General features: G+C 39.1%; 1 protein-coding gene across 2 annotated transcripts in view; it reads left to right on the top strand.

Moving 5' to 3' along the window:
• The first annotated feature begins 277 nt into the window (after positions 1-277).
• Positions 278-25,850, top strand: part of man2b2.L (mannosidase, alpha, class 2B, member 2 L homeolog) — a 34,977-nt gene continuing 9,404 nt past the window's right edge. The window contains exons 1-15 of one of the 2 annotated variants that reach the window (XM_018228545.2): positions 278-503; positions 3,872-4,018; positions 5,043-5,148; positions 6,700-6,872; positions 7,628-7,743; positions 9,744-9,921; positions 11,949-12,144; positions 12,517-12,707; positions 12,824-12,977; positions 14,421-14,542; positions 16,453-16,718; positions 22,995-23,186; positions 23,535-23,787; positions 25,346-25,456; positions 25,537-25,729. In XM_018228545.2, coding sequence (XP_018084034.1) covers positions 348-503; positions 3,872-4,018; positions 5,043-5,148; positions 6,700-6,872; positions 7,628-7,743; positions 9,744-9,921; positions 11,949-12,144; positions 12,517-12,707; positions 12,824-12,977; positions 14,421-14,542; positions 16,453-16,718; positions 22,995-23,186; positions 23,535-23,787; positions 25,346-25,456; positions 25,537-25,729 — 2,554 coding nt within the window. In that variant the 5' untranslated portion in view covers positions 278-347. The remainder of the gene's footprint in view (positions 504-3,871; positions 4,019-5,042; positions 5,149-6,699; positions 6,873-7,627; positions 7,744-9,743; positions 9,922-11,948; positions 12,145-12,516; positions 12,708-12,823; positions 12,978-14,420; positions 14,543-16,452; positions 16,719-22,994; positions 23,187-23,534; positions 23,788-25,345; positions 25,457-25,536; positions 25,730-25,850) is intronic. The other variant, XM_018228548.2, reaches the window with a different exon arrangement.

Below are 25,850 nucleotides of genomic sequence, written 5' to 3'. Positions count from 1 at the left end.
ACAATGGTGGCATGAAATCAAGTCTCAGTCACTACCAGCCTTTTTTCTTTACTAAGGTGACAAAAGCAGCTCACATGGGACCTTGCAGCAACATACAGCTCTTGCATCGATACTGTGTATGAATTGAAATGATTCTACTAATGCTATACTGTAAATCAAAGAAACACGCTGTACACTGAAAGGGTTAACGACATTACAAGATACCACTGAAAAACTGTGAGGAAAATACTTTCACTTCCGCCTGTACTGTTCTGCTCTATCTGCCAGTACAGAGTGCGAATCACTCAGCCTGACTCCTCCCGCTCGCCGTAGGACCGATCAGCTGTCTTTGTGTTCCTGCTGGTTGGATGCTGGGGACTGGCAGTAGATTTTTGAACATGATCGTCCTGCTTGTACTTCTCTCTACCTGGCTGGGATGTGTCTGCCCTCTCTCAGCTCAGTCCATACAGGCTTTCGTGATTCCCCACAGCCACATGGATGTGGGATGGGTGTACACAGTGCAGGTAAGGCTTGTGCTTATTTATATCCCTGACTGCTGCCTAAAGTTTGGGGAGTATTGGGAAGGATACACTGTCTGTAGCACGAGCTGCTTCTTGTGGCTCTGCAGCTGTTGTCTTACAAAAACTCCCAGCAGCAGAAAGAAGACTGTCATTATTTGTCATAGAATGTTCAGGAGAGAGGAATTGCTTTTAGGTCACAGTGTATTCAGGCAAACTGGCTAGTGATCATGTGATGAGAATAAAGTAGGAAGTAATGGTAGTTTCACTTTAACTGTATGTGCTCTCTAGCATTGTAACCAAGTCTGTACCAGGGTACTCAAAACACCTACACATAAACCAGTTGTGTGTGTGTGTGTGTGTGTGTGTGTGTGTGTATATATATATATATATATATATATATATATATATATATATATATATATATATATATATATATATATATATATATATATATATATAATACACAAAAGCCATTAAATTATATCCTTATAAATGGTGAGTTCTGATGTCATCAGTTATAAACAGTGAGTTCTGATGTCATTTCTCTCACATGACTCACTGAAACTTGTGTATTATAATAAATAAAGTACCCCCTGTTGCAAAATATGAGGATATTAGTAGCAACCTCGGAGTTCCATGACCTGTATAAAAATATGGTTATATGGTTATGAAACTCCTCGGCAACTTATAATATCCTTATATTTTACAAGAGGGGTACTTTATTCACTATATATAGAGAGAGAGAGAGAGAGAGAGAGAGAGAGAGAGAGAGAGAGAGAGAGATTCTATATATTGTGATTATAATTTAGCTCAGAGTGCCCTATATTCTTCTTTCACTTTCTTTTTCATTTTGCTGGTCTCATTATAAATAGACCACCTTTGTTATTGTAGGGAGGGGTTATTCCCCCTTTTTCGCACTCCTCAGTGCTCCAGTCATTTAATTTAAAGGGCATGTAAAGTCTAAAATAGAATAAGACTAGAAATGCTGTATTTTGTATACTAAATATAAACATGAACTACAGGGGGTCACCATCTTGTAACTTTGTTAAACATCTTTGCAAGACTAAGACTGTGCACATGCTCAGTGTGGTCTGGGCTGCTTAGGGATCATCATAAACAAAGCTGCTTGAGTTCTGCATGGCTGGGAAGTAAGGCGGGGGCTCCCCCTGCTGTTCATAAGTATGATTGTTTCCCTGCTCAGCAGTTAGGGACCGTCTGACAATTCCTATCCACAGCAGTAAATGAAGGGAGAATTTCACTGCATACAGCCAGGTTTCTTATAAAAAAGGTAGACATTTTTTAATTAAAGTATAATGGAGATAGGTTTCTTTTTCATTAAAGAAAGTAAAAATGGGATTTTATTTTTTTGCCTTTACATGCCCTTTAAAGGTTATTATCCAACATTACAAACCAATTATGAATATCTTTACTGGCGTTACGTTTCTGTATACAGTCTGGTGTACTAACAGCATGTTGTGTCTACTGTAGTGATGTGCGGGTCGGGATTTCCCCGACCCTAACCCCTCTTTTTATAATAATGTCACCAAAAGTATCAAACTGTTGGTGACATTATAATAAAAAGAGTGGTCATATCCCCAACTGCAAAGAATTGAGTGAGTGCGGATCCATGTACATAAATTGCTGTACTAACGGTTATTGTCATGGTTATTTACTATTTTTGTGACTGCCATCCATATCTACTAAAATCATATTTAACAACAATTTAAACATGTTAAACGATAACTTAAACGGCAGAACCTGTCTGTAGTCCTACTAACTGTTATATTATGTTATATATGTATTATGAGGACAGCTAAAGTTTGGTAGCCGAAACGTTGAAGAAATAAATCACAGCCTTTGCTGATTTTTCATTAAAGTCATGTGTGTGCGGTTTATGGTTAATATATTTGATTGAATGTCTTCTACCCAGGCATTGGACTTTTTTGAGTGGTGTGCACCAGCATGGATTCGGTATATATATATATATATATATATATATATATATATATATATACACACATACACATACATGTTATATTACACATATTGTGTTATTTGTATCCTTACTCAGATGACAGCCATAATGTACTTTCAAAATGCAAAAAAAAAGTGAAATGTTTATCCAAAACAAACTAATGCAGAATTGCTCAGACCACTCTTCTGAACACTTTTGCAATTTACTTTAATTATTATTTCTCATAGCTTTCAAGATATTAGATGTTTTTGCACTGCTGATTTGGTAGAAAATTAAGTTAATGAAAAAAAAAAAAAGATGATGTTGCCCTGTTTAGAACTGACTAAAGAGAAATGTCAGGTGACCCTTCTCTGCTCATTTACTTAATTTAGTATTTGGTCAAAATGAACAGCAGGTGGCTCTGTTGTTTCAAAATTGTTATTTTAGTGTATATCTCAGAAGCAGTTTTATATTCATTTGTTTTGATGGTTTATAGTTCCTGTTCCTTTACAGGGGTTTTTCATCTTTGAGTTAATTTTTAGTATGATGTAGAAAGTGACATTCTGAGACAATTTGTTCTTGGTTTTTTTATTAAATATTTTTTTTTTTTAGATATTTAGCTTTTTAATCAGCAGCTCTCCAGTATTCAATTTTAGCAATCTGGTTACTAAGGTATAAATTACCCTAGCAACCATGCATTGATTTCAATAAGAGACTGGAATATGAATAGGAGAGGCCTGAATAGAAAGATGAGTAATAAAAAGTAGCAATAACAATACATTTGTAGCCTTATAGAGCTGTTGTTTTTTAGATTGGGTCAGTGACCCCCATTTCAAAGCTGTAAAGACCCATATTAAGTGCAGAGACACACGTGGAGATTGGGGGAGATTTAGTTGCCTCGTGACTTCAGGAAAGCAAAGTCGCATCCCGCTGGTGATTTTGATTCTAGCTGGGTGAAGAAGAGGAGATTTGTCGCTGAGCTACTAATCTCCACGTATGTCTCTGCCCCAAAAAGACAAATATGTAAAAAAAGATAAAAAAAAAAAACATGAAGACCAAATGAAATGTTGTTTAGAACTGTCCTATAACATATTAAAATAGTTCACTAAAGGTGAACTGCCCCTTTAAAGACTCAGCGTTCTTCTTGGTACAAGGGCTGCATAGTAAATTTTTGAGATCACATCTGGCATCCAGAATTTTCGGACTACTTTGTCACAGAGATGGACAAGACTGACAAGGCGACTTGCCCAGCAAACAAGTATGTGGTAGTGCCAATCATAATGCCACACATGCTGTGACCTTCCCAAGTTTTACCAGTTCTATTTCTGCCAATTCTATTATCATAAGGCAAAAAGGCTATAAAGTAAGATGTATGCTACTTATGTAGTTAATTCTTAGTACAATCCTTTTGTTACAGGAAAGCATGCATGCATACGCTGCAAATGTCTACACTACAGTTGTGGAAGAGCTGATCAGAGGGGACCGAAGGAGGTTTATAGTGGTGGAACAGGAGTTTTTCCGCTTGTGGTGGAAGTTGTTTGCTGGAAATGTAGAAAAGCAGCAGGTAAGTGGAGCCTTTGTATTGCCTCAAGCATACTATTTCTTCCTCACATTTATAGGCTGTTAGAAAGCAATATGTAGGACAGCTTTGACTGTACATGGAACCCTAAACATTTTACTGTATATAAAATATTACGTAGGACATGCTTTTTGCTTGATTTATAAGGTTCTTAGAAGTCACTGAGGGGCTTTGTGACCATATAAAGGCACAAGGCTGCAGGCTGAGTTATACAGGGAACTCTGAGTATCACTCATGTATTATAAGGGATAATATACCTTCTACTGTAAATTATTAGGATATTAGAAGTCACGAGGCGTTATGTGACCATATAAAGGCACAAGGCTGCAGGATGAGTAATACAGGGAACTCTGAGTATCACTCGTATTATAAGAGATCATGTACCCCATACTGTAAATTATAAGGATATCAGAAGTCAATGAGGGGTTCTGTGACCATATAAAGGTACATGGTTGCAGGCTGAGTTATACAGGGAACTCTGAGTATCACTCATTTATTATAAGGGATCATGTTTTCCCTACTGTAAGTTATAAGGATATTAGAAGTCACTGAGGAGTTATGTGACCATATAAAGGCACAAGGCTGCAGTCTGAGTTATACAGGGAACTCTGAATATCACTCATGTATTATAAGGGATAATGTACCCCCTACTGTAAATGATAAGGATATTAGAAGTCACTGAGGGGTTTTGTGACCAAGGCACAAGGCTGCAGGCTGTGTTATACAGGGAACTCTTAGTATCACTCGTGTATTATAAGGGATACTGTACCCCCTACTGTAGGATATTAGAAGTCACTGAGGGGTTATGTGACTATATAAACTAAGGCACAAGACTGCAGGCTGAGTTATACACGGAATTACTCATGTATTATAAGGGATAATTTACACCCTACTGTAAATCCTACGGATATTATAATTTGCAGTTGGGGTTATTTTTACCCTGACAAAGACACATTTTACAGTATATTTGTGGCTTTTGTGTCTTACATGTGGATAATCTGCTTTCCAGGTGCGGCAGCTAATTCGTGAAGGAAGGCTAGAGTTTATTATTGGAGGCCAGGTAATGCACGATGAGGCTCTCACTACAATAGATGATCAGATTTTACAGCTAACAGGTAGGTAATGTTGCATTCATATGTTATCAGTGTCATCATAATGAAAGTACCATAGATATAAAAGGAAAGAGAAGTAGTGATTTAGCAGTGGTCGCAGCACGCAGTATCAAAGCTAATATATATGGAGATGTTCCTCTGCAAAATCTAACTGCCCCATGCCATAAATGTGTACCTCTGCTCAGCACTGCATGTGTTGGTCTCAATCGTCCCATGTAACTGTACTAAATAAGACACACAGGCGCAGCATACAGTATGTCCTACAGATTTGAATGGTTGAACAGCCCTCTTGGATGCCCACGACTGCAGTTAAACATCTTGCCAGGGGTAAAGTAGTCACAATGTAACTTTCTCATGTGAGCTGAGTGGGATTAGACCGTGCAGCTTTGCCTATTGCAGAACAGAAATTTCTTCACCTAGGAGTGGTCCTCAAACAGGCAGCATATGTTTCACAGCAACTCATTCACAATACACTGATTTGAATGTGCCAAGGAACAGTTGTTTTGGTCACCTGCAGGGCACTTCTTGGCCCCTCCAAGAACCAGAGCTAGAGCTGAGGTGGGTTTGTAGGTATGCAGGGTAGCTTTGGCCTTCACCTGGGGGGGTATTACTTTTTTTAAGAGTTGTCCAGCCTGGAACCTTCCTTCAACAACAACTAGAGAGTTGCAAGTTGGGCATTTGTGATGCCTATTCCTAAAGGAAAGAAAGGCCCTCTCAGACCTACACAAGGATTTCTCACCAGCATGCTAAGCTAGAAACTGATTGGGTGACAAAGTGTCCTGAAATGACCCATGTTCCATTCCCGAAAGGTGGTCACGAACCAGACTGTGCCACTGAATCACATGCAGATTTACTAAAGTGTGAGTTTTGTTTTGTTCCCATTTATGAATGGGGATTGCTCACATTGTGACTAATGCTTCATTAATTAGAAACATTAATTGGGAGGTAAGAAGATATGATGCTTTAGAGCTACTTTTAGATGCATTTTATTCTTTCTTTTAAAGGGACTAAACCCTTAAAATGGTTAAAAATTTCATATTTTATATACTGAACTTCTTGCACCAGCCTCAAGTTTCGGCTTGTCAATAGCAGCAATGATCCAGGACTTTAAACTTGTCACAGGGGGTCACCATCTTGGAAAGTGTCTGTGACACTCACATGCTCAGTGGGCTCTGAGCTGCTGTTGAGAAGCTAAGCTTAGGGCTCGTCACTAATTATCCAGCAGAAAATGAGGTTGGCCTGTAATTTCTATTCTATGTGTACTGTATATTGTGAGTGGGTCCCTAAGCTGAGTAAGTGACAGCAGCACAGAGCATGTGCAGTGAATCAGCAGAAAAGAAGATGGGGAGCTACTGGGGCATCTTTGGAACAACAGATCTTTACTGCTAAAGGGCTGTGGTTGCCTTGGCCTGGTACAGAAGCTCAATACATAATGTACTACATTTCTAGTCTACTTCTTTAGTTAAGCTTTAGTTCTCCTTTAAGGCTCAGTTCTGACAGAGGCACCAGGACATAATTGCAGGAATGTATTACAAGTTGTCTTTTATCATACAGAAGGACATGGGTTTATTTATGAAACGTTTGGAGTCAGGCCCCGTTTCTCATGGCATGTGGATCCTTTTGGGGCCTCGGCTGCATCACCTACTTTGTTTGCCATGGCTGGATTTAACGGTCACCTCATCTCCCGAATTGATTATGACACTAAAGCCAACATGCAAAATGCCAAGGTATAAGCTTCCGCAATATAAGTTGAGCCTGGACTAATATAAAAGATACAGCATCCCATTATAAGAGATACTTAACTAAAGCAAGTCTTGTATTGGTGAGTGTCCTATTGCAAAAAACCCAACCATGCTGTTTGTCAGTAATGCACTGAAATTGATGGCTCATGCTGTCACTTACAGCATGAATGTGTTGGGTGCAAGAGGAAGATATATTAGATTCAGGAACAAATAAAACGAATTGTTGAATATATCAACAACTGCACAAAATATAAAAAAGTATAAGTGTTTGCAAAACAGGTTTATTGCATCTACAACAGGTTAGCGGATGTTTCATAACTGAGATGGTTGCCCTGTAAGACTCCTCTCCCATATTACAAATATAGAATCTATTATCCAGAATGCTCAGGGCCTGGTGTTTTCCTGGATAATAGTTATTTCTGTAATTCGGATCTCTGTGTCTGCTAAACTTTAAAAAAAAAAAAAAGGTTTTAATTTGCCACCAATTTGAATCCATGTAACTTAGTTAATATCAAGTACACGCTACTGTTTTATTTTTGCAGAGAAAAGGAAATCATTTCTAAAAATCAGAATTATTTGCTTAAAATGGACCTTCTAGTAATTCAGAACTTTCTGCATAACGAGTTTTAGAAAGGATCCCATAAATACGATATGATTGGAGTAGCAGAATAATCTGTGCCATCTGTACTATGAATAAAACTGGTGTATAAATGAATGTTTTTGCTTTGCCTGTTCTGTAGGAGCTACAGTTTATTTGGAGAGGCTCCCCATCTTTAGCAGACAAACAAGAGATCTTCACCCATTTAATGGATCAGTACAGTTACTGTACTCCTTCCGACCTACCGTTTTCCAACAGGTAAAACCATACAACGTATTATGATTGTTTTAATGCATGACACTGATTGTAAGAATTGGCAGTTAAAGCAACTATAAACCCTTGAAAGAAATTCATGTTTTTCCCCCTAGTTTTCAACATATTAGCAGTATTTACACTGCTAATATAATGAATATGAAACAACAGCATCACCTTCTCTTCACTTTGCCTGGCAGTTGGTAGAAGATTAGAGCAAAGGAAAGTGTTGTGGTGTTTCTCTGCTTAGAAAACTAAGTTATTAAAGGAGAGTTAAACCCTAAATATGAATAGGGCTAAACATGCCATATTTTATATAATGAACTTATTGCGCCAGCCTAAAGTTTCAGCTTGTCAATAGCAGCAATGATCCAGGACTTCAAACTTGTCACAGGGGGTCACCATCTTGGAAAGTGTCTGTGACACTCACATGCTCAGTGGGCTCTGAGCAGCTGTTGAGAAGCTAAGCTTAGGGCTCGTCACTAATTATCCAGCAGAAAATGAGGTTGGTCTGTAATATAAGCTGATGCTACGGGACTGATTATTAAATGCTGATACTTATTGGTTTCTGTGCTGCCATGTAGTAATTATCTGTATTAATTACTAATCAGCCTTATATTGTGACATTTCTATTCTATATGTACTGTATATTGTGAGTGGGTCCCTAAGCTCAGTAAGTGACAGCAGCACAGAGCATGTGCAGTGAATCAGCAGAAAAGAAGATGGGGAGCTACTAGGGCATCTTTGGAGACACAGATCTTTACTGCTAAAGGGCTGTGGTTGCCTTGGGCTGGTACAGAAGCCCAAAACATAATGTGCAACATTTCTACCTACTTATTTAGTTAGGCTTTAGTTCTCCTTTAAGCAGAGAGTCCTCTTCTCACTAATGAAATTTTCTGTCAACTGGGACCGTTTTGCCAAACTGAACAGCCGGTGACATCGTTGTTTTCAGATTCATTATATTAAGGGGCACATTTACTAAGCTCGAGTGAAGGATTCGAACTGAAAAGTTTTTTTTGGGTACTTCGAACATCGAATAGGCTACTTCGACCTTCGACTATGACTACGACATCGAATCAAACGATTCAAACTAAAAATCGTTCGACTATTCGACCATTCGACCATTCAATAGTGGAAGTACTGTCTCTTTAAAAAAATGTTTACTACCTACTTCGGCACTTTAAACCTACCGAGCACCAATGTTAGCCTATGGGGAACTTCCCCATAAGCTTTCTAAGCTTTTTTTGATTGAAGGAAAATCCTTCGATCGATGGATTAAAATCCTTCGAGTCGTTAGATTTTTCCTTCAATCGTTCGATCAAAGTATTTGCGGTAAATCCTTCGACATTCGAAGTCGAAGGATTTTACTTCGATGGTCGAATATCAAGGGTTAATTAACCCTCGATATTCGACCCTTAGTAAATGGGCCTCTAACCGTGTTAAAGCCGCTAGTATATTGAAAACTACAAAAGTGCTCCTTAGGGTTAGTCCACGCGAAGAGATTCGGGGAGATTTTGTCGCCTGGCGACTAATCGCCTCGTCTTCTGAGCGACTATCTTGCTGAACTGCCTCAGCATGTTTTCCCATAGGTTACAATGAAAAGTCGCCTGCGCTAATGCACACGCGGCGATGCGTTTTCAATAGTCGCCCAAAGTTGCCTCAGTGAGGTGCTGGGTGCAAGATAAATCAGATTCAGGAACAAATAAACGAATTGTCAGTGAGGCAACTTCAGGCGACTATAGAAAACGCATCGCCGCGTGTGCATTAGTGCAGGCGACTTTTTTATTGTAGCCTATGGGGAAAAATGCTGGGGCAGTTTGGGGAGATAGTCGCTCAGAAGACGAGGCGATTAGTTGCCAGGCGACAAAATCTCCCCGAATCTCCTCGTATGGCCCTACCCTTAAGGTTTATGGTACAAGTAAACTCACAGTATGTGTTTTTTAGTGTACTGTAGGTGCGCCTTAACAGCATTCGTTTATTATCTTACATTATATTTCTTCTGAAAGATCAGGGTTTTACTGGAATGGGGTTGCACTTTTTCCTGACCCCCCTAAAGATGGCGTATATCCAAATATGAGTTTGCCTGTGACAGCCGACACAATTCACCCTTATGCAGAAACCATGGTGAAGAATATCAGAGAGAGAGCGGCTTGGTTTAGAAGCAGTGACGTCTTGTGGCCGTGGGTGAGTACAGGTTTCCTGTAGAGTGGGCAACAGAGTGTAAGTAATAGAGAGAGAATTTATTATACTTCATGAATTACTTACAGCTCTATTGGGCTAGGTTTCTGTTCTGCATTTGCAAAGAGCAAAACTGTTTTTTTTTTTGTAACCATAATCAGGAGATCTAAACCATTTTTTCTATTAGAGAATAGAGTACAGAAGCATATCAGACTAAAAACATGAAAAAAGAGAATATCATCACGCTGTATTTCAAAGGAGACATTTTGTGTAAAAAATAAGAACGTACCAGTGCATTATACTCATTTAGATATAGAAGAATTGTGCTTAAAAAGTAGTGTTTCAGGCTGATTTATTGAGTATTTATGCAAAAACTTTAATACTCACTCCCTTCTCTTCCACTTCCTGCTCCCTGAATTTCCAGGCTGTGCAGGGGAGCCAGCGGCTCTCAGCTCACTGCACTGTAGGACAGGAACCAATCAGCAGCTAGCAGGACCTGATAGGGAACTGAAGCATGGCTTTGCTTATGTGACCGCAGGGCTGTGATTGGCTGTCCTCTTCCTACTGTGCTTCTGGCAGGGACCATTAGGACAAGTCCACCCCTCATTTGAAACAGGGACATGGACCAGTGATCATCTCTAATAAAGGGGCTATTTTTAAAGATAATATTAATTTTTAGCACCATGTAAAAACAACATCATATATTACTCATAATTGCCTGCAAAATTCGTTTTTTTTTTCATTTATCCGATTGTTATATGTCTCCTTTTAATATGAACCTTTAGCAATTAAAACAAATTGCAGCAGACCACAGTAAGGAATAGTAAGGCCTGCAGGAGGGCCTAGTAAGGGCCGCACCCTCCCACCTGCCTTCAAGTGATCCCTGAGTTTACCACATAAAACCAACCCCTATGTCCAATTATCTCAGGTCTAGGTACTATAGAAAATAAAGTGCACTTCATCTTAACAGGCTGCGTTTTGATTCTGCTTGTTTTATAATAAAACTTCAATAAAATATTTGAAATAAAATAAAGTGCTACACCCAGTTTTCCATGGGTGACATTTTGGTACACCTTTAGTAGATCTATTCAAACAGGTGTACGTTATAAAGAGATACATCCAATTTTAGTTAGTTGCCATTCTGTGCACCTTTTTCAGGTGCCATTTTGGTACACCTCAAGTAAAATTGGGTGCCGTATTGGTAAACTTTTAATAAGTTTATTTGGTAGTTGAACATTAAATAGGGGTCATGTTGATACACCCCCGATTAGGATTTATTAAATCAGGTGTAGATAAGAAAACTTGAATATAAAGTGCCATAATGAAGCAGGTCAGTGTAAAAATAACAACTGGGTAAATAGATAGGCTGTGCAAAATAAAAAATGTTTCTAATATAGTTAGCCAAAAATATAATAAGTATAAAGTCTGGAGTGACTGGATTGCCTCATGCCAGGAAGAATGCCCCTGGTGCTGAAGAAAATATAAGGATGCACCAAATCCAGGCAATTCATACAACCACACATCAATTCTTTGGATCTTATTCTTACTGGCAGGAAAGGATTCAATTCAGGATTTGGCTGGATCCCGAAAAGTAGGATTCGATGCATCCCTAGAAATATCATACAAGTTTCTGAAATATGAAGCAAAAACAGCCATATACGTAGCCTTAAAATGCCAATAATGGCTTTTTACATTGAAGTGCTAACAGTTTAATGATCTGTATCTGCACAGTTGCTCTTTGGTTGGTATGGGCCCCAGTCACTAATGCACCAACTTGTGGTTTCATGATCAGCTGCCGGAAAATAGAGTGACAAAGCTATTTTTTTTCTATCAGTTCACACTCAGGGGTTGCGTTCTTTTTTTTTTTTATCAAGGATGGGCTTTAGACACCAGACATTTTGTAGCTGCATTTATTTTATTAATGTATACACTGAGTGACTATAACAGACCTATATGCACAGATGAGGCTCACGATAAAGTTTAATCTGTACTGCTATTTGTCTTTTGGTAAAACTGTATTTATTTCCCTTTAGGGATGCGACAAGCAGTTCTTCAACGCATCTGTTCAATTCAACAACATGGACCAGTTAATTCACTACATAAACAAACATCAAGAATTTGGTGTGACTGTAAAGTACTCCACCCTTGGAGAATATTTTAGGAACCTATACAATCGGAATTTAACTTGGGGGCTCAGAGGGAACCAAGATTTCCTTCCGTACTCTTCAGGTGAAGTTATCCCCTATAAACAGAGGGGTTGATTTATTCATTTATAGTAGAACCCCCCCATTTTTCAGGGACCAGAAAAAAATGTTGTAAAATCAGGGAAATGTATTATGCATAATATATAGGTGGGACCACAAAACAACAATGTAAAATGAGGAGAAATCAGGGGATGTTAAATTGAGGTTCCACTGTAGTTGCTAAATTGCTCCAGTTTAGTTAGTCATAGTAACCAATAAGATATTGGCTTTCATTTTATAACTTGTGATAGATGGATGAAAGCCAATGGCTGGTTTGTTTCATTTGGCAATGGCACTGGGGCAATGCAGCACCTCTGTTTATTCCTGTAGATAGCTCAAACTTTTCTCTTACATTCAGATTCTTCCCAGGCATGGACAGGGTTCTACGCATCCCGCAATGTTCTCAAAGGAGTCGCACGTAGAGCTAGTTCATTGCTTTATGCAGCAGAGTCGGCTTTTGCGCAGCATCTTTTAAAGCGCCCGTCAGGTTCCCTGGACAAGGTTTGGGCTATGGAGCAACTGAGGTCACTCAGATGGGCTGTATCAGAGGTATGGGGAAATGTAGTGCTTCAACTGAAATATTGTATTCTGCGTTTTATAGTTCATTAAATATTACAGTCAATCAATTCATTTTGACATAGGGCTTAAAATGTCTTATTTTAAAGGTCCAGCATCATGACGGGATCACAGGCACAGAGTCCCCAAAAGTCAGAGACATGTATATGACAAACCTGCTTCACGGTGCAGCAGGAGTAAGAAAGCTGATGACTGCAATTGTGCTGGATTTGCACAGCCCCAAAGCTAACAGCCACGGGAATGGTATTTCTTACTAAAAGTTTCTTTGTCAGTCTTTTGTTTTTTTTGTCACTCGCTACATAGATGTGCTGCCAAGGAACTATTTATTATATCTCCACTACCTGTAGCACTGGGCATAATAGCATCTGGGAAGGGACAGTGGCTGTGGGATAGCAGGTAAAGTAGGGAGAGATGGTGTCTATAGTAACAGTGGGATAATAGTCTCTGGGAAGGGAGTGTGACTGTGGGATAGCAGGTATAGTAGGGAGAGATGGTGCCTATAGTAACAGTGGGATAATAGTCTCTGGGAAGGGAGTGTGACTGTGGGATAGCAGGTATAGTAGGGAGAGATGGTGCCTATAGTAACAGTGGATAATTGTCTCTGGGAAGGGACTGTGACTGTGGGATAGCAGGTATAGTAGGGAGAGATGGTGTCTATAGTAACAGTGGATAATAGTCTCTGGGAAAGGAGAGCGCTGTGGGATATCAGGTATAGTATGGAGAGATGGTGCCTATAGTAACAGTGGGATAATAGTCTCTGGGAAGGGAGTGTGGCTGTGGGATAGCAGGTATAGTAGGGACAGATGGTGCCTATAGTAACAGTGGATAATAGTCTCTGGGAAGGGTGTGTGACTGTGGGATAGCAGGTATAGTAGGGAGAGATGGTGCCTATAGTAACAGTGGGATAATAGTCTCTGGGAAGGGAGAGCGCTGTGGGATAGCAGGTATAGTAGGGAGAGATGGTGTCTATAGTAACAGTGGGATAATAGTCTCTGGGAAGGGAGTGTGACTGTGGGATAGCAGGTATAGTAGGGAGAGATGGTGTCTATAGTAACAGTGGGGATAATAGTCTCTGGGAAGAGACTGTGGCTGTGGGATAGCAGATATAGTAGGGAGATATGGTGCCTATATTAGCAGTGGGATAATAGTCTCTGGGAAGGGAGTGTGGCTGTGGGATAGCAGGTATAGTAGGGACAGATGGTGCCTATAGTAACAGTGGGATAATAGTCTCTGGGAAGGGAGTGTGACTGTGGGATAGCAGGTATAGTAGGGAGAGATGGTGCCTATAGTAACAGTGGGATAATAGTCTCTGGGAAGGGAGTGTGGCTGTGGGATAGCAGGTATAGTAGGGACAGATGGTGCCTATAGTAACAGTGGGATAATAGTCTCTGGGAAGGGAGTGTGACTGTGGGATAGCAGGTATAGTAGGGAGAGATGGTGCCTATAGTAACAGTGGGATAATAGTCTCTGGGAAGGGAGTGTGACTGTGGGATAGCAGGTATAGTAGGGACAGATGGTGCCTATAGTAACAGTGGATAATAGTCTCTGGGAAGGGAGTGTGACTGTGGGATAGCAGGTATAGTAGGGACAGATGGTGCCTATAAGTAGCATTAGGATCACAAGACCATTAGAATGTATAACTATCCCATGCTTGACCCTCATGCTTTATCTCCCTGTTACCTGCAGGATTGATTAATATCACTGTGTACAACCCATTGGCGTGGGACGTTAAAACATTTGTGTCTGTGCCCCTGAACATTTCTGTCTCTGGTGTTAATGATGAGTTTGGACAGCCGGTGCCAGCACAGGTATTCACATGATTTGTTTTAATCCCATTTTTGCAAACTTGCAAAAACCGAAATAAAGTGTTTCTTAGAATAAGTCTAAATGGTTAATTTTAGAGCTGCTTTTAGATGTTTTTCCACATTTTTTCCATTACCAACTGCAACCATGTTATATATTGCAGTGATGGCTCTCCAGAAGTTGCTGAACTTGTAGAACCCCCCATCCCCCTTAGATTGTAGTCCTAGAACATCTGGGTTTGCTCAGCTCTGTTGTAACACACTAGACTTAGGGCAGGACTAGATGAAGCTCTTTGACCCGACACGTCGCAATCGGGTCCAAGCGCTTCATCTATTCCTGCCCTTATACCTGCACATATAGACTATTAGTTGCCACATTTCATATTGGAGTTATATTTTTGAACTGGTAAATTTACAGAGGAAGCTTACAGTGGTTATCTTTGTGTTCTTGAATGGATATACAAGCATTTTGGTCCTAAATATAACCAATAGAAATACAAGCCCTTAACAGAAAAGTGAATATTCATAGAGAAACATTATACAATCATTATTAAAAAAAAAAGTATGTTATAAAAGAGGAAACAACAGGCTGATCTTCACAAAATGCTCTTTGTCACTTTGTCTTTTGTCAAACCTTGTCATATGTTTTGTTAATTCAAACTCAGAAAGCCTATACGTATAGTTTCCATTCAGTGGGCCGTTCTAAGCATAGAAAATGAGTAGAGATTAGAGTAGAGCAGACTTCCTATAACGGTGCTGTATTTCACCACCTGCACAACTCTGTCACCACAATAATGAATTCTCTTCTCCCCTCTGCCAGCAAAGTTACTGTATGGTATTTTTCAGTTGTCTTTATTACACGTGTTTTGCTTGAAAATGTATGTTTTTCAGCATTTTACCATTGGTTTCCCACAGTTGGATCAGACAAACTTAAAGGGATTCTGTCATGATTTTTATGGTGTAGTTTTTATTTCTAAATTACATTGTTTACACCGCAAATTCACTCTACAATATAAAATGTAATTCCTGAACCAGCAAGTGTATTTATTTAGTTGTAATATTGGTGTGTAGGTGCCATCTCAGGTCAGTTTGCCAGGTCATGTGTAGGGTTGCCACCTTTTCTGAAAAAGATTGCCGGGCGGCGGGGGGGCGGGCACAAAAGGGGGTGGTCCGTGATGCAAAAAGGGGCAGAGCCACGCAATGTGCCGCAAAAGTGGGCGGAGCAACATCTTGTGATGTCCAGAAGACTGGAAAAAAAGGTAAGTTCTGAGCAAATTGGGGGTGGGCTTTTTTTAAAGGTATTACAAATTACCAGCAACTACATTGCCGGTAAATTTGTAATACTGGCCCCGGCCTTGGCAGGTGTTTAGTGCCAACCCTAGTCTTGTGCTTTCAGAAAGAGTCAGTGCTGCACTATGGAACTGCATTCTGGCAGGCTGTTGTTTCTCCTACTCAATGTAACTGAAGGAGTCACAGTGGGACCTGGATTTTTACTATTGTTGTCCTTATATCTACCAGGGAGCTGTTATCTGGTTACCTTCCCATTGTTCTGCTGATGGACTGCTGGGGGGGACGGAAGGGGGGTGATATCACTCAAACTTGCAGTACAGCAGTAAAGAGTGAATTCAGCTTATCGGAGCACAAGTCACATGACTGTGGGCTCCTGGGAAACCGACAATATGTCTAACCCGATGTCAGATTTCAAAATTAAATCTAAAAAAATCTGTTTGCTCTTGAAAAAAAAATGGATTTCAGTGCAGAATTCTGCTGGAGCAGCACTATTAACTAATGCGTTTTTTAAAAAAAAAACATGTTTTCCCATGACAGTATCCCTTTAATTGACTATGTAGGAGGTTCCCTTGAGTGTTTCAAATAATGTAAACATTAGTAGTAATTCTATCCTGTTCACCTTGCAGATCCAAAATTCCACTGAACCATGGAATGCCTTTGATTTGTACATCCTTGTTACCCTCAAAGGCCTTAGCTATGGAAGATACTCTATCACGTTTGCTGACTCTGATGCCGGGAAGGATCCTCTTGTTATGGGAAGAATGATAACATTTGTCAGACAACCAATAAAGAACAAAGCAAAACGCAAAAACCTGTTAACTCCTATAATGAATGATTGTTACACAGTCCTGCTTGATCAGAACACAAACCTGCTGCACAGTATCACTGACAGGTATGGAGAGAGCCTTTCCAACTAGCCAATAACTTTAATTACAAAGCACAGTTTGGCATCTTACACTCCTTAGATTCATGTAAGTTGAAGAAGGGGGTTTTAAAGGAGAACAAACCCTAAAAATTAATATGGCTAAAAAATCCATATTCTATATAGTGAACTTGTTGCACCAGCCTAAAGTTTCAGCTTGTCAATAGCAGCAATGATCCTGGACTTCAAACTTGTCACAGGGGGTCACCATCTTGGAAAGTGTCTGTGACACTCACATGCTCAGTGGGCTCTGATTGGCTGTTGAGAAGCTAAGCTTAGGGCTCGTCACTAATTATCCAGCAGAAAATGAGCTTCCCCTGTAATATAAGCTGGTGCTACAGGGCTGATTATTAAATTCTGATGTTAATTGCACTGGTTTCTGTGCTGCCATGTAGTAATTATCTGTATTAATTACTAATCAGCCTTATATTGTGACATTTCTATTCTATGTGTACTGTATATTGTGAGTGGGTCCCTAAGCTCAGTAAGTGATAGCAGCACAGAGCATGTGCAGTGAATCAGCAGAAAAGAAGATGGGGAGCTACTGGGGCATCTTTGGAGACACAGATCTTTACTGCTAAAGGGCTGTGGATGCCTTGGGCTGGTACAGAAGCACAAAACATAATGGACAACACCTCTTTATTTAAGCTTTAATTCTCCTTTAAACACCCACGGACACTCAAGTTGTTCATGGGCATCACTGCCTCCACATGTCACCAGCCTAGAGGCATATTGTTTATATATTGCATACAATCTATACATAGCAGTTTAGTTACATTGTAAGATAACCTGACAAGGTATGGGTCTGTCAAAACTGGAAAATTAACGCTGGCACTAGTCTGGACCCCAAAAATGTAGAGAAACCAGGAGCAGTTCTTGTAGTTTAAAATAACTTTAGTTTATTATTACACGTCTCAATCAATCATATCTAATAGCCTTACTCACTTCGTGCCACATATGGGCACTTAATCATAGGCTAATAACGTATGGGTCTGGTCCCTTTGGTAGGAGGCTTAGAATAACACGTTGATGCTTACATTGAAAGACAATAGGGATGAAGGTTTTTTGTTTTGCTTTACTAAATATCTAATATACACAATATGATGGTCAGTTTAGATAATATATGGGGTGAACACTTTTTTGACAATCTAGATATTGTTGGAACTTTATAAACACCCAGCAGTGAAAGGGGTGGTTCACATTTAAATTATATTAGATTATAGAATGGCTAATTCTAAAATACTTTTCAATTGGTCTTCATTATTTTTTTAATGATTTGCCTTTTTCTTTTGACGTTTTCCATCTTTCAAATAGGGGTTACTGATGCCAGCTAAGTACAATGCTCTGTAAGGCTACTAATGTATTGTTATTGCTACTTTTTATTACTGATCTTTTTATTCAGGCCCTTCTATTCATATTCCAGTCTCTGATTCATATCGGTAAAATTTGGAAAAGAGGGTGCACACCCTTAAAAATATATAATGGGAGGTGCTAATGCATTGGGCGACTAACCATGTGGGTCTCCAAATCTCACAGAGAAAATCAGGAAAGGATTGCACACTCAATTTAAAGAAATTAAATAATATATTTATTAAATAAGAAAAAAAAGGAAAAAAGAAAAATATACCAAAATTAAACAAAAATTACAGAAACAAAAAGTGAGCCCGACACGTTTCGACCATACTGGTCCTACTCAGGGGCACAAATAAAAATAAAACAAAAAAGATAAAGGCTGTCTTTTTCTTTTTTGTTCTTTTTTGTTATTTTTTTTTGTATATTTTTCTTATTCCCTTTTTTTCTTATTTAATAAATACAGGTATGCGACCTATTATCCAGAAAGCTCGGAACCCGTGGTTTTCCGGATAACGGATCTTTCCATGATTTGGATCTTCATACCTTAAGTCTACTAGAAAATCATGTAAACATTAAATAAACCCAATAGGCTGGTTTTGCTTCCAATAAGGGTTAAGTATATCTTAGTTAGGATCAAGTACAAGCTACTGTTTTATCATTAAAAATGTGGATTATTTCATTATAATGTAGTCTATGGGAGATGGCTATTCCATAATTCAGAGCTTTCTGTATATCGGGTTTCCGGATAAAGGATCCAATACCTGTATATTATTTAATTTCTTTAAATTGAGTGTGCAATCCTTTCCTGATTTTCTATCTAATTTATATCACTGCATGGTTGCTAGGATAATTTGGACCCTAGCAACCAAATTGCTGAATTTGCAAAATAGAGAGCTGCTGAATAAAAAGCTAAATAACTCAAAAACCACAAATAATGAAAAATTGTCTCAGAATATCACTCTCTCAACATGCCCCAGCTCCTGAGAATTCTGCTCCCATACCTGTAAATGAATGAAATAATGAATTTACATGATCCCTTCAATCTTTATCTCAAAGGTGAATAAACCCTTTAAGGTTGTGAAGCTGAAGAGCAGCTGTGCAAATTAAATCTAAAGTTCGTCCCAGAGGTGTTGCACATATAGTAATAGAAATGCATAAGAGAAGTGTGAAAGATAACATGCGAGTGGAAGTCCCAGTGTTGGTTTTATCAGGAAATGGAAGCTCTATCAAACCACCCAGATGCTGCCTAGTATAGGTCATACTTCAAAACTCTATATGCAAACCTAAGTATGTTTGGAGTATGCAATAAACAGGAGAGTGACTCAGTGTTACTGCAAGAAAAGGATTTGTGGTTAGATGAGACCAAAATAGAAAATGGTCATAAGCAGTATCAGTGGCCCAAATCTAACACAGAGGACTTGTCACCCAACATACCACCTACACTGAAGTACAGTATGGCAGCATCATGCTATAGGGCTGCCTGCATTAGCAAAGCTGGACATTATAAAATAGAACAATGATTGAATGTGTATGATGCAGTAAAACTGTAAAATAGAACTTTCGGCAGGACAGAGATCCTGTATTGGATGTGTAAGATGCAGTAAAACTGTAAAATAGAACTTTCGGCAGGACAGAGATCTTGTATTGGATGTGTAAGATGCAGTAAAACTGTAAAATAGAACTTTCGGCAGGACAGAGATCCTGTATTGGATGTGTAAGATGCAGTAAAACTGTAAAATAGAACTTTCGGCAGGACAGAGATCTTGTATTGGATGTGTAAGATGCAGTAAAACTGTAGAATAGAACTTCCAGCAGGACAGAGATCTGGTAACAATGAAGTGGCTTGAGAACAAAAAGGTGAATGTCCTACAATGGCCAAGTCAAGGCCCTGATCTCAATCCAGCTGGGGTGAGCGCACCCGTGTTATCCAACTAACTGGAGTAACCTGTAAAAAATCTGCCTGAAAAATGAGCCAAATTCATTTCTAAACAAAGGGCTGCTTCATACGTACCCTAAAAGATTGAAGGGGTCATGTACATTCATTACATGCCTCATTTACTTGAATACAGCTATGGGACCTGTTGTCCAGAATGTTCAGGACCTGGGGTTTTTCAGATAATTGAACTTTAAAGGAAAACTCAACCCCCCAATTAAGAAAACCCCCTCCCTGCCCCCCCTCACATACTTCAATATCCCTAAAAATGTCCCTAAAATATTTCTCACCTATCAGTGCAGAATAAGCGCAGCAGAGCTTGTGGGCACCATCTTCTGGATCTTTAGATTTTTCCGGGTCCTCTTCGGCAAATTCCAGCACTTTAGGAGCATGTGCAGTTGGCACGAACCAGATCACTGCTCCAACTGCGCATGCGCCAATACTCGCCCACAAGCTCCGCTGCACTTACTCTGCACTGTTAGGTGAGAAATATTTTAGGGCTATTAAAGTATGCAGGGGGAAGCAGGGAGGGAGGACTATCTAACTTGGGGTAGATTTACTAAAGGGCGAAGTGACTAATGAGAAACTTTGCCAGCGTTTGTCTTCAGACACTTCGCCAATTAAATAATGGGCGCAAGCATAACTTCACTAGCGAAAAAGACAGACACTAGGAATCATTCGCACTCTATCGAATTTTCGCTTTGGACGTTACTCCTCAAATTCACTAAGATGCGGATTTTACTGAACGTTACCTCTTTCGCCAGACTTGCCTTCGGCCAGCTCAGACCAGGCGGAGTGCATAGATGTTTCTCAATTTTTAGTGGAAAAATTTTCTTCGTCCCAAAAATGCTGGCTAGTGAGAGCCTGCAAAAGGCCATAAAAATATTTTTGGTTAACCGGTTTCCCCCATACATTTTCTAACATATGGAACAATAACTAAACAGTGGGCTCATGTGTAGGGCAATATAACAACTCTATTTTCTTTATTAAGGTTCCGTGGACTTGTGTAATGTATTTGCTGCAACATATACATCCATTCAACTTTAAATTTCCCGCCGTATGCAAATTAGCCAACGCTAGCGCATCTTCAGTTTGATTGCCGAAGTAACGCTAGCAAAACTTTACCAGCGTTTGTCGCCCTCTGCGTTTGGCACCAGCTATTATGTTTCCCTTAAAAATATTTATACCGTAACCTAATAATTTCTTGTTCAATGCTTTGAAATATAGACCAGAGAAAAGGATTTTACTGTAGGATTTGTTATTGGGTTAAATGAGAGAATTAGTCAAGAAGGTGCGGTCATAAAAATCCTATTACTAGTTCTCCAATCATTTTACAGTTTAATTGTATACCCGCAGATCCTTTTTTTGCTGGTGTTTTCCTGCTGTAGCCAGTACAGTTTGTTTGGCTTCATTTTTTTTAATGAAAAAAGGGGAGTAAAATGAAACAATTAATTTACATGCGATGAAAATAGTGTATCAGTTAACTTTCTGATAACTGTACAGTTATTACATTACAAACTCTTTATCTATGTTTTTGCAGACAGTCTCCTAGTTGTTTATTCCAGTCCCCCCCCATATATAAGTCAGTGAAGCTCATTTATCATGGTAAATTTGTGCAGCAATTTGTTCTGCATAACAACAGGGCATGCCCATTATTGGCACCTCTGAAGCAAAGTGATAGCTACTGGCTTCTACTGATGAACGGAGAGCCCAAAGCTATGAAGCTCTGCAACCCTCTATTTGCCCACTGACTTTTGTGTTACCAGTTGCATGCAAACAAATATTAATGTAAGTTTTAAAGCATGATCAGGAAAACATTGAACTAAATAGACCCTTAGGGGTAAATTTACTAAGCGGCGAAAATTCACCATCGACGACTTCGCAGCCATCGCAACACTTCGCCAGGTGTAAATTCGATTGGACAACGCCAATTCCCTAAAGTGTGAAGTTATGTGCCATATGTTAGGAAATGTATGGGGGAACCCAGTTATCCAAAAATAAATTTTACGGACCTTTGCAGGCAAAGACGCCAGCGTTTTTTGGGACTTAGAAAAATTTTGCACTAAAAATTGAGGAAGTCCTATGCACTCCATTGCGATTTGCCTGGTCTGAGCTGCCGAACGCAAGTCTGGCGAATAAGGTAACATTCAGTAAAATCCGCATCTTAGTGAATTTGCAGAGTTACATCCGTTCGCCAGAGCGAAAATCCACCTGGCGTTAGAGTGCGAATCAACGCTATCGTCTATCTCCTTCGCTAGCGAAGTGACGCCTGAAGTGACGCCTGAAGTGACGCCTGAAACTTTCTAAATGACGTCACGCTGGCGAATTTTCATTAGATATATATATATATATATATATATATATATATATATCTATAAATATATATATTAGATCTTGGTAAATGGACCCGCACTCCTTCATTTTGGTGAAATAAATCAATGTGCTTTATTCACAAAATCATCTCCAACGTTTCGGTCCTCTCTGGGACCTTTAAGGTCCCAGAGAGGACTGCGGGTCCATTTACTAAGATGTATTATGAAGTTTTGACCAACGCACCACCCTCTATATTCTAAATCCGGAAAGAGTGCGCTCACTGTACTGACATTATATATATATATTTATAAATTATGTAAACCTTCATTAGACAGAATCGCATAATATTTGAGCCCATCCCATCTTGATTCACTATTATAAAATATTGTCCTAGATGCAAGCATTTATTTGGGCCCTACTTTATTTATACTAGAAATCCCTGAAAGTTTCCAGTATATTATTTAGATTCCTGGGAGTAACTGAGGCCTGAGCCATACCAGTGGTAGCTCTTGAGCATTTTATTAAATGCAGCATAATTGTCCCACTACTTGGGGGGGGGAAAGGCAGATCTATGTAAGTACTCCAGTTATAAGGTAAAAATGCATTTTTTATATCTGTTTGTGTTCTCTCTTTCTGTGTGTGTTCAGGGTGAGCAATCGAACTATCCAGGTAACGCAGGAATTTCTGGAGTACCATTCCAACGGTGACATCGGTAAGGGCCCAATATCCGATAACTACATGTTCACCTCGGCTGGCCCTGCCATCTCGGCCTATAAGGCTGTAGGACTGGAAATTATAGCCGGGAAACTGGTTACTGAAATTAGGCAGTATTTCTACAGGTAATTCACATTTCTGCTCTTGTGATGCCAGAAAACACAAAGCAGGCCAACCCAGAGGGTTTTTTTTTTTATATTCATCACTTATCTTTCTGTTCATTTTCCATTGTCTTCTTGCTAAAGTTTATCTGGAGTTAAGCTTGTATGAAGGGATATTGGTGCATGTATAGTTGCCGACCGGTATATCCGTACTAAATGTATGTATTATGATGCATTGTATATTGGCCGACGAAGATGTCATTTCTTCTTCTGTTGTGGTCATTTTCAGAGCAATAGAAAGGCACCAAACCATTGTATCTCATTGTGTTGGTTTCTTACTTATTCTTTCTATCCTTCTTTTCATGACTTAAGCAATATCACAGCAAAGACCTACCTGTATGCCATCTATTCAAGAATCTACAACGCACCGGATGGATTTGACAAAAGTCTTGTGTGCCACCACATAGAGCAGCATTACAGACTGGGTCCAATAGATCTCAATCGGGAGTCCATTATAAGAACCAGTACAGATCTGCGCACAAACAAGGACATTTACACTGACAACAATGGCTATCAAATGCAAATGAGACAGTTCAAGAACTATGACTCCAACACAGTGGCAAGGGTATGTCTGAATCAAAGGGTTTTCTACTGCATCATATGGATAAAGTTGGCCTGGGGCATACACAGTTGCTCTGAATGACAATAACCAATCATATCAAGTACCCCTAGCAAATATAAGGATAGTTCAAATTTAAAAAAAAATAATACAATGAAGACATCAACACAAAAAACAGTATGAAGAAATTCTTTATTTACTAAAATCCAAATTTATTTCATAATTAAAATAAAAAAAGCTCGACCAATCTCCCATGACCGATTTGCCTTATTTATCAATAAAATAACTCTAATAATTCGTATCGGGGAAAAAACCTGATAAAATTGAGCGAAAACCAGAATCATCGATTTTTTTAGGACTTTTGTCCCGAATCATTCAATTTTTTCAGGTTTTTGCCTGAAAACCCCATATTTTTCAGATTATTAGGCTAACCCCAGTGAAAACCACTTTATCTAAGGGGGTTACTGGCTAAACTCCGAATGCAGAAAATCCGAAAAATGTGTTTGTTTTTTTAGTATAAAATTGGTATTTTAAAAAATCACAAATTTTTCAGGAATTTACTATACCCTGAGGATGGAAGAAGTCAGAATCTGAAAATCCGGCATCTCAGACCTGCAGAGTTTGCATATAAGTCAGTGGGAGATGTCTGAAAGATTTTTTGATCTGCGCTGGGTTTCGTGTAATAATCTGAAGTTTTCAGGCAAAAATCAGGTGGAAATTACAAAAAATGCGTACATTTTTTTCCCGCAAACAAAATTTTCAGGAAAGTGTATTAATAAAAAGCCGAAAAAAACCTGTGCAGATTTGGTCTGAGTTTTAATCAGAAAATATTTAGATAAATAACCTAAACCACTACAAGTCCCATTGGTTTGTACAAGACTTCAACAGGTCTGAGATGGTGGAGTTTTGGATTTGGGCTTTTTGCAGTATATAATATATAATAAATATTATATATCTACAAAAATTCGAGTTTAGTAAATAAAATCCTTATAGTAAAGTAGTGCCAAAAGTGCAATTACAAATTGAGTAACCCTGAATACCCCCTTGTAATCAGTAGAGATTGGTTAAATAAAATTAACATATAAAAAGCCAGGCTTATAAATGATAAGTGTCTTATACAGGAGGATTAACTGTTGCTGTTAGTTGGGTTAATTACTGTAGCTTCTTCTCCCACAACTGCTTTGTTGAACAAAGGGATTTAGGAAATGTAAGTACTTTCAATTTTACCATTCTGCACCTGATTAGTGCACGGAATAACAAACCATAGATAGTTAATGATTACGACAGCAGAGCATATGTGCATCACAAGCCTTATTTATTAAACTAATTTATTAAACTAATGCTTGACACGTGGTGTAATATGAACAAATTATTTACAAATTTGCACATAATTCCCCTTATAGACAATAAATATACACCCCAGGCAAAGCCTGTATATATCACCTCCCAGAAAAGCCATTAATACATTACCAAGTAGTTAAAACATGCCCCCCCCCCCAGAGAGGCCATGGTTAATGAGTATTGCCTGATTTGTTTTAAAATGTTCTGACTTTTTTCCTTTTAGAACTATTATCCAATGGTCAGAACTGCGTATATAGAGGACAACAGCACTCGCCTTGTTTTCCTCTCTGAAAGGGCACACGGGGTATCCAGCCAGGATAATGGAGAAGTTGAGGTACAGTTTAGACAAGATTTGGAATGTTGGTGAAAGTGGGAATAATTTGTTACGGATAATTCCTTTTGTTTAATCCCCAGATCATGCTTCATAGACGACTGTGGAATAACCTTGAGTGGGATCTCAACTATAATCTAACACTGAATGATACCTCAGTAATTAGACCCACCATGTGGCTCATGCTTGGTTCTAGAGCTCTCACTGGGGCGCTGTATCAGAGACTTGGAATGGCGCTGGAGCACAGACCGTTGGTCATATTTACCCCACAAACAGGTAATTCAGTCACCTGAGACGTCAATTTAAATATGGCAGTATATTTGGTGGGATTTCTTCTTCCAGCCATCCATCTGTATAGTGGGAATTTTTAAAGGGGTTCTGACAGCCCAACTTCCAT

Source organism: Xenopus laevis, chromosome 1L, assembly GCF_017654675.1.
Source record: "Xenopus laevis strain J_2021 chromosome 1L, Xenopus_laevis_v10.1, whole genome shotgun sequence".
Lineage (NCBI taxonomy): Eukaryota > Metazoa > Chordata > Amphibia > Anura > Pipidae > Xenopus > Xenopus laevis.
This window is presented reverse-complemented; position numbering and strand designations above follow the sequence as displayed.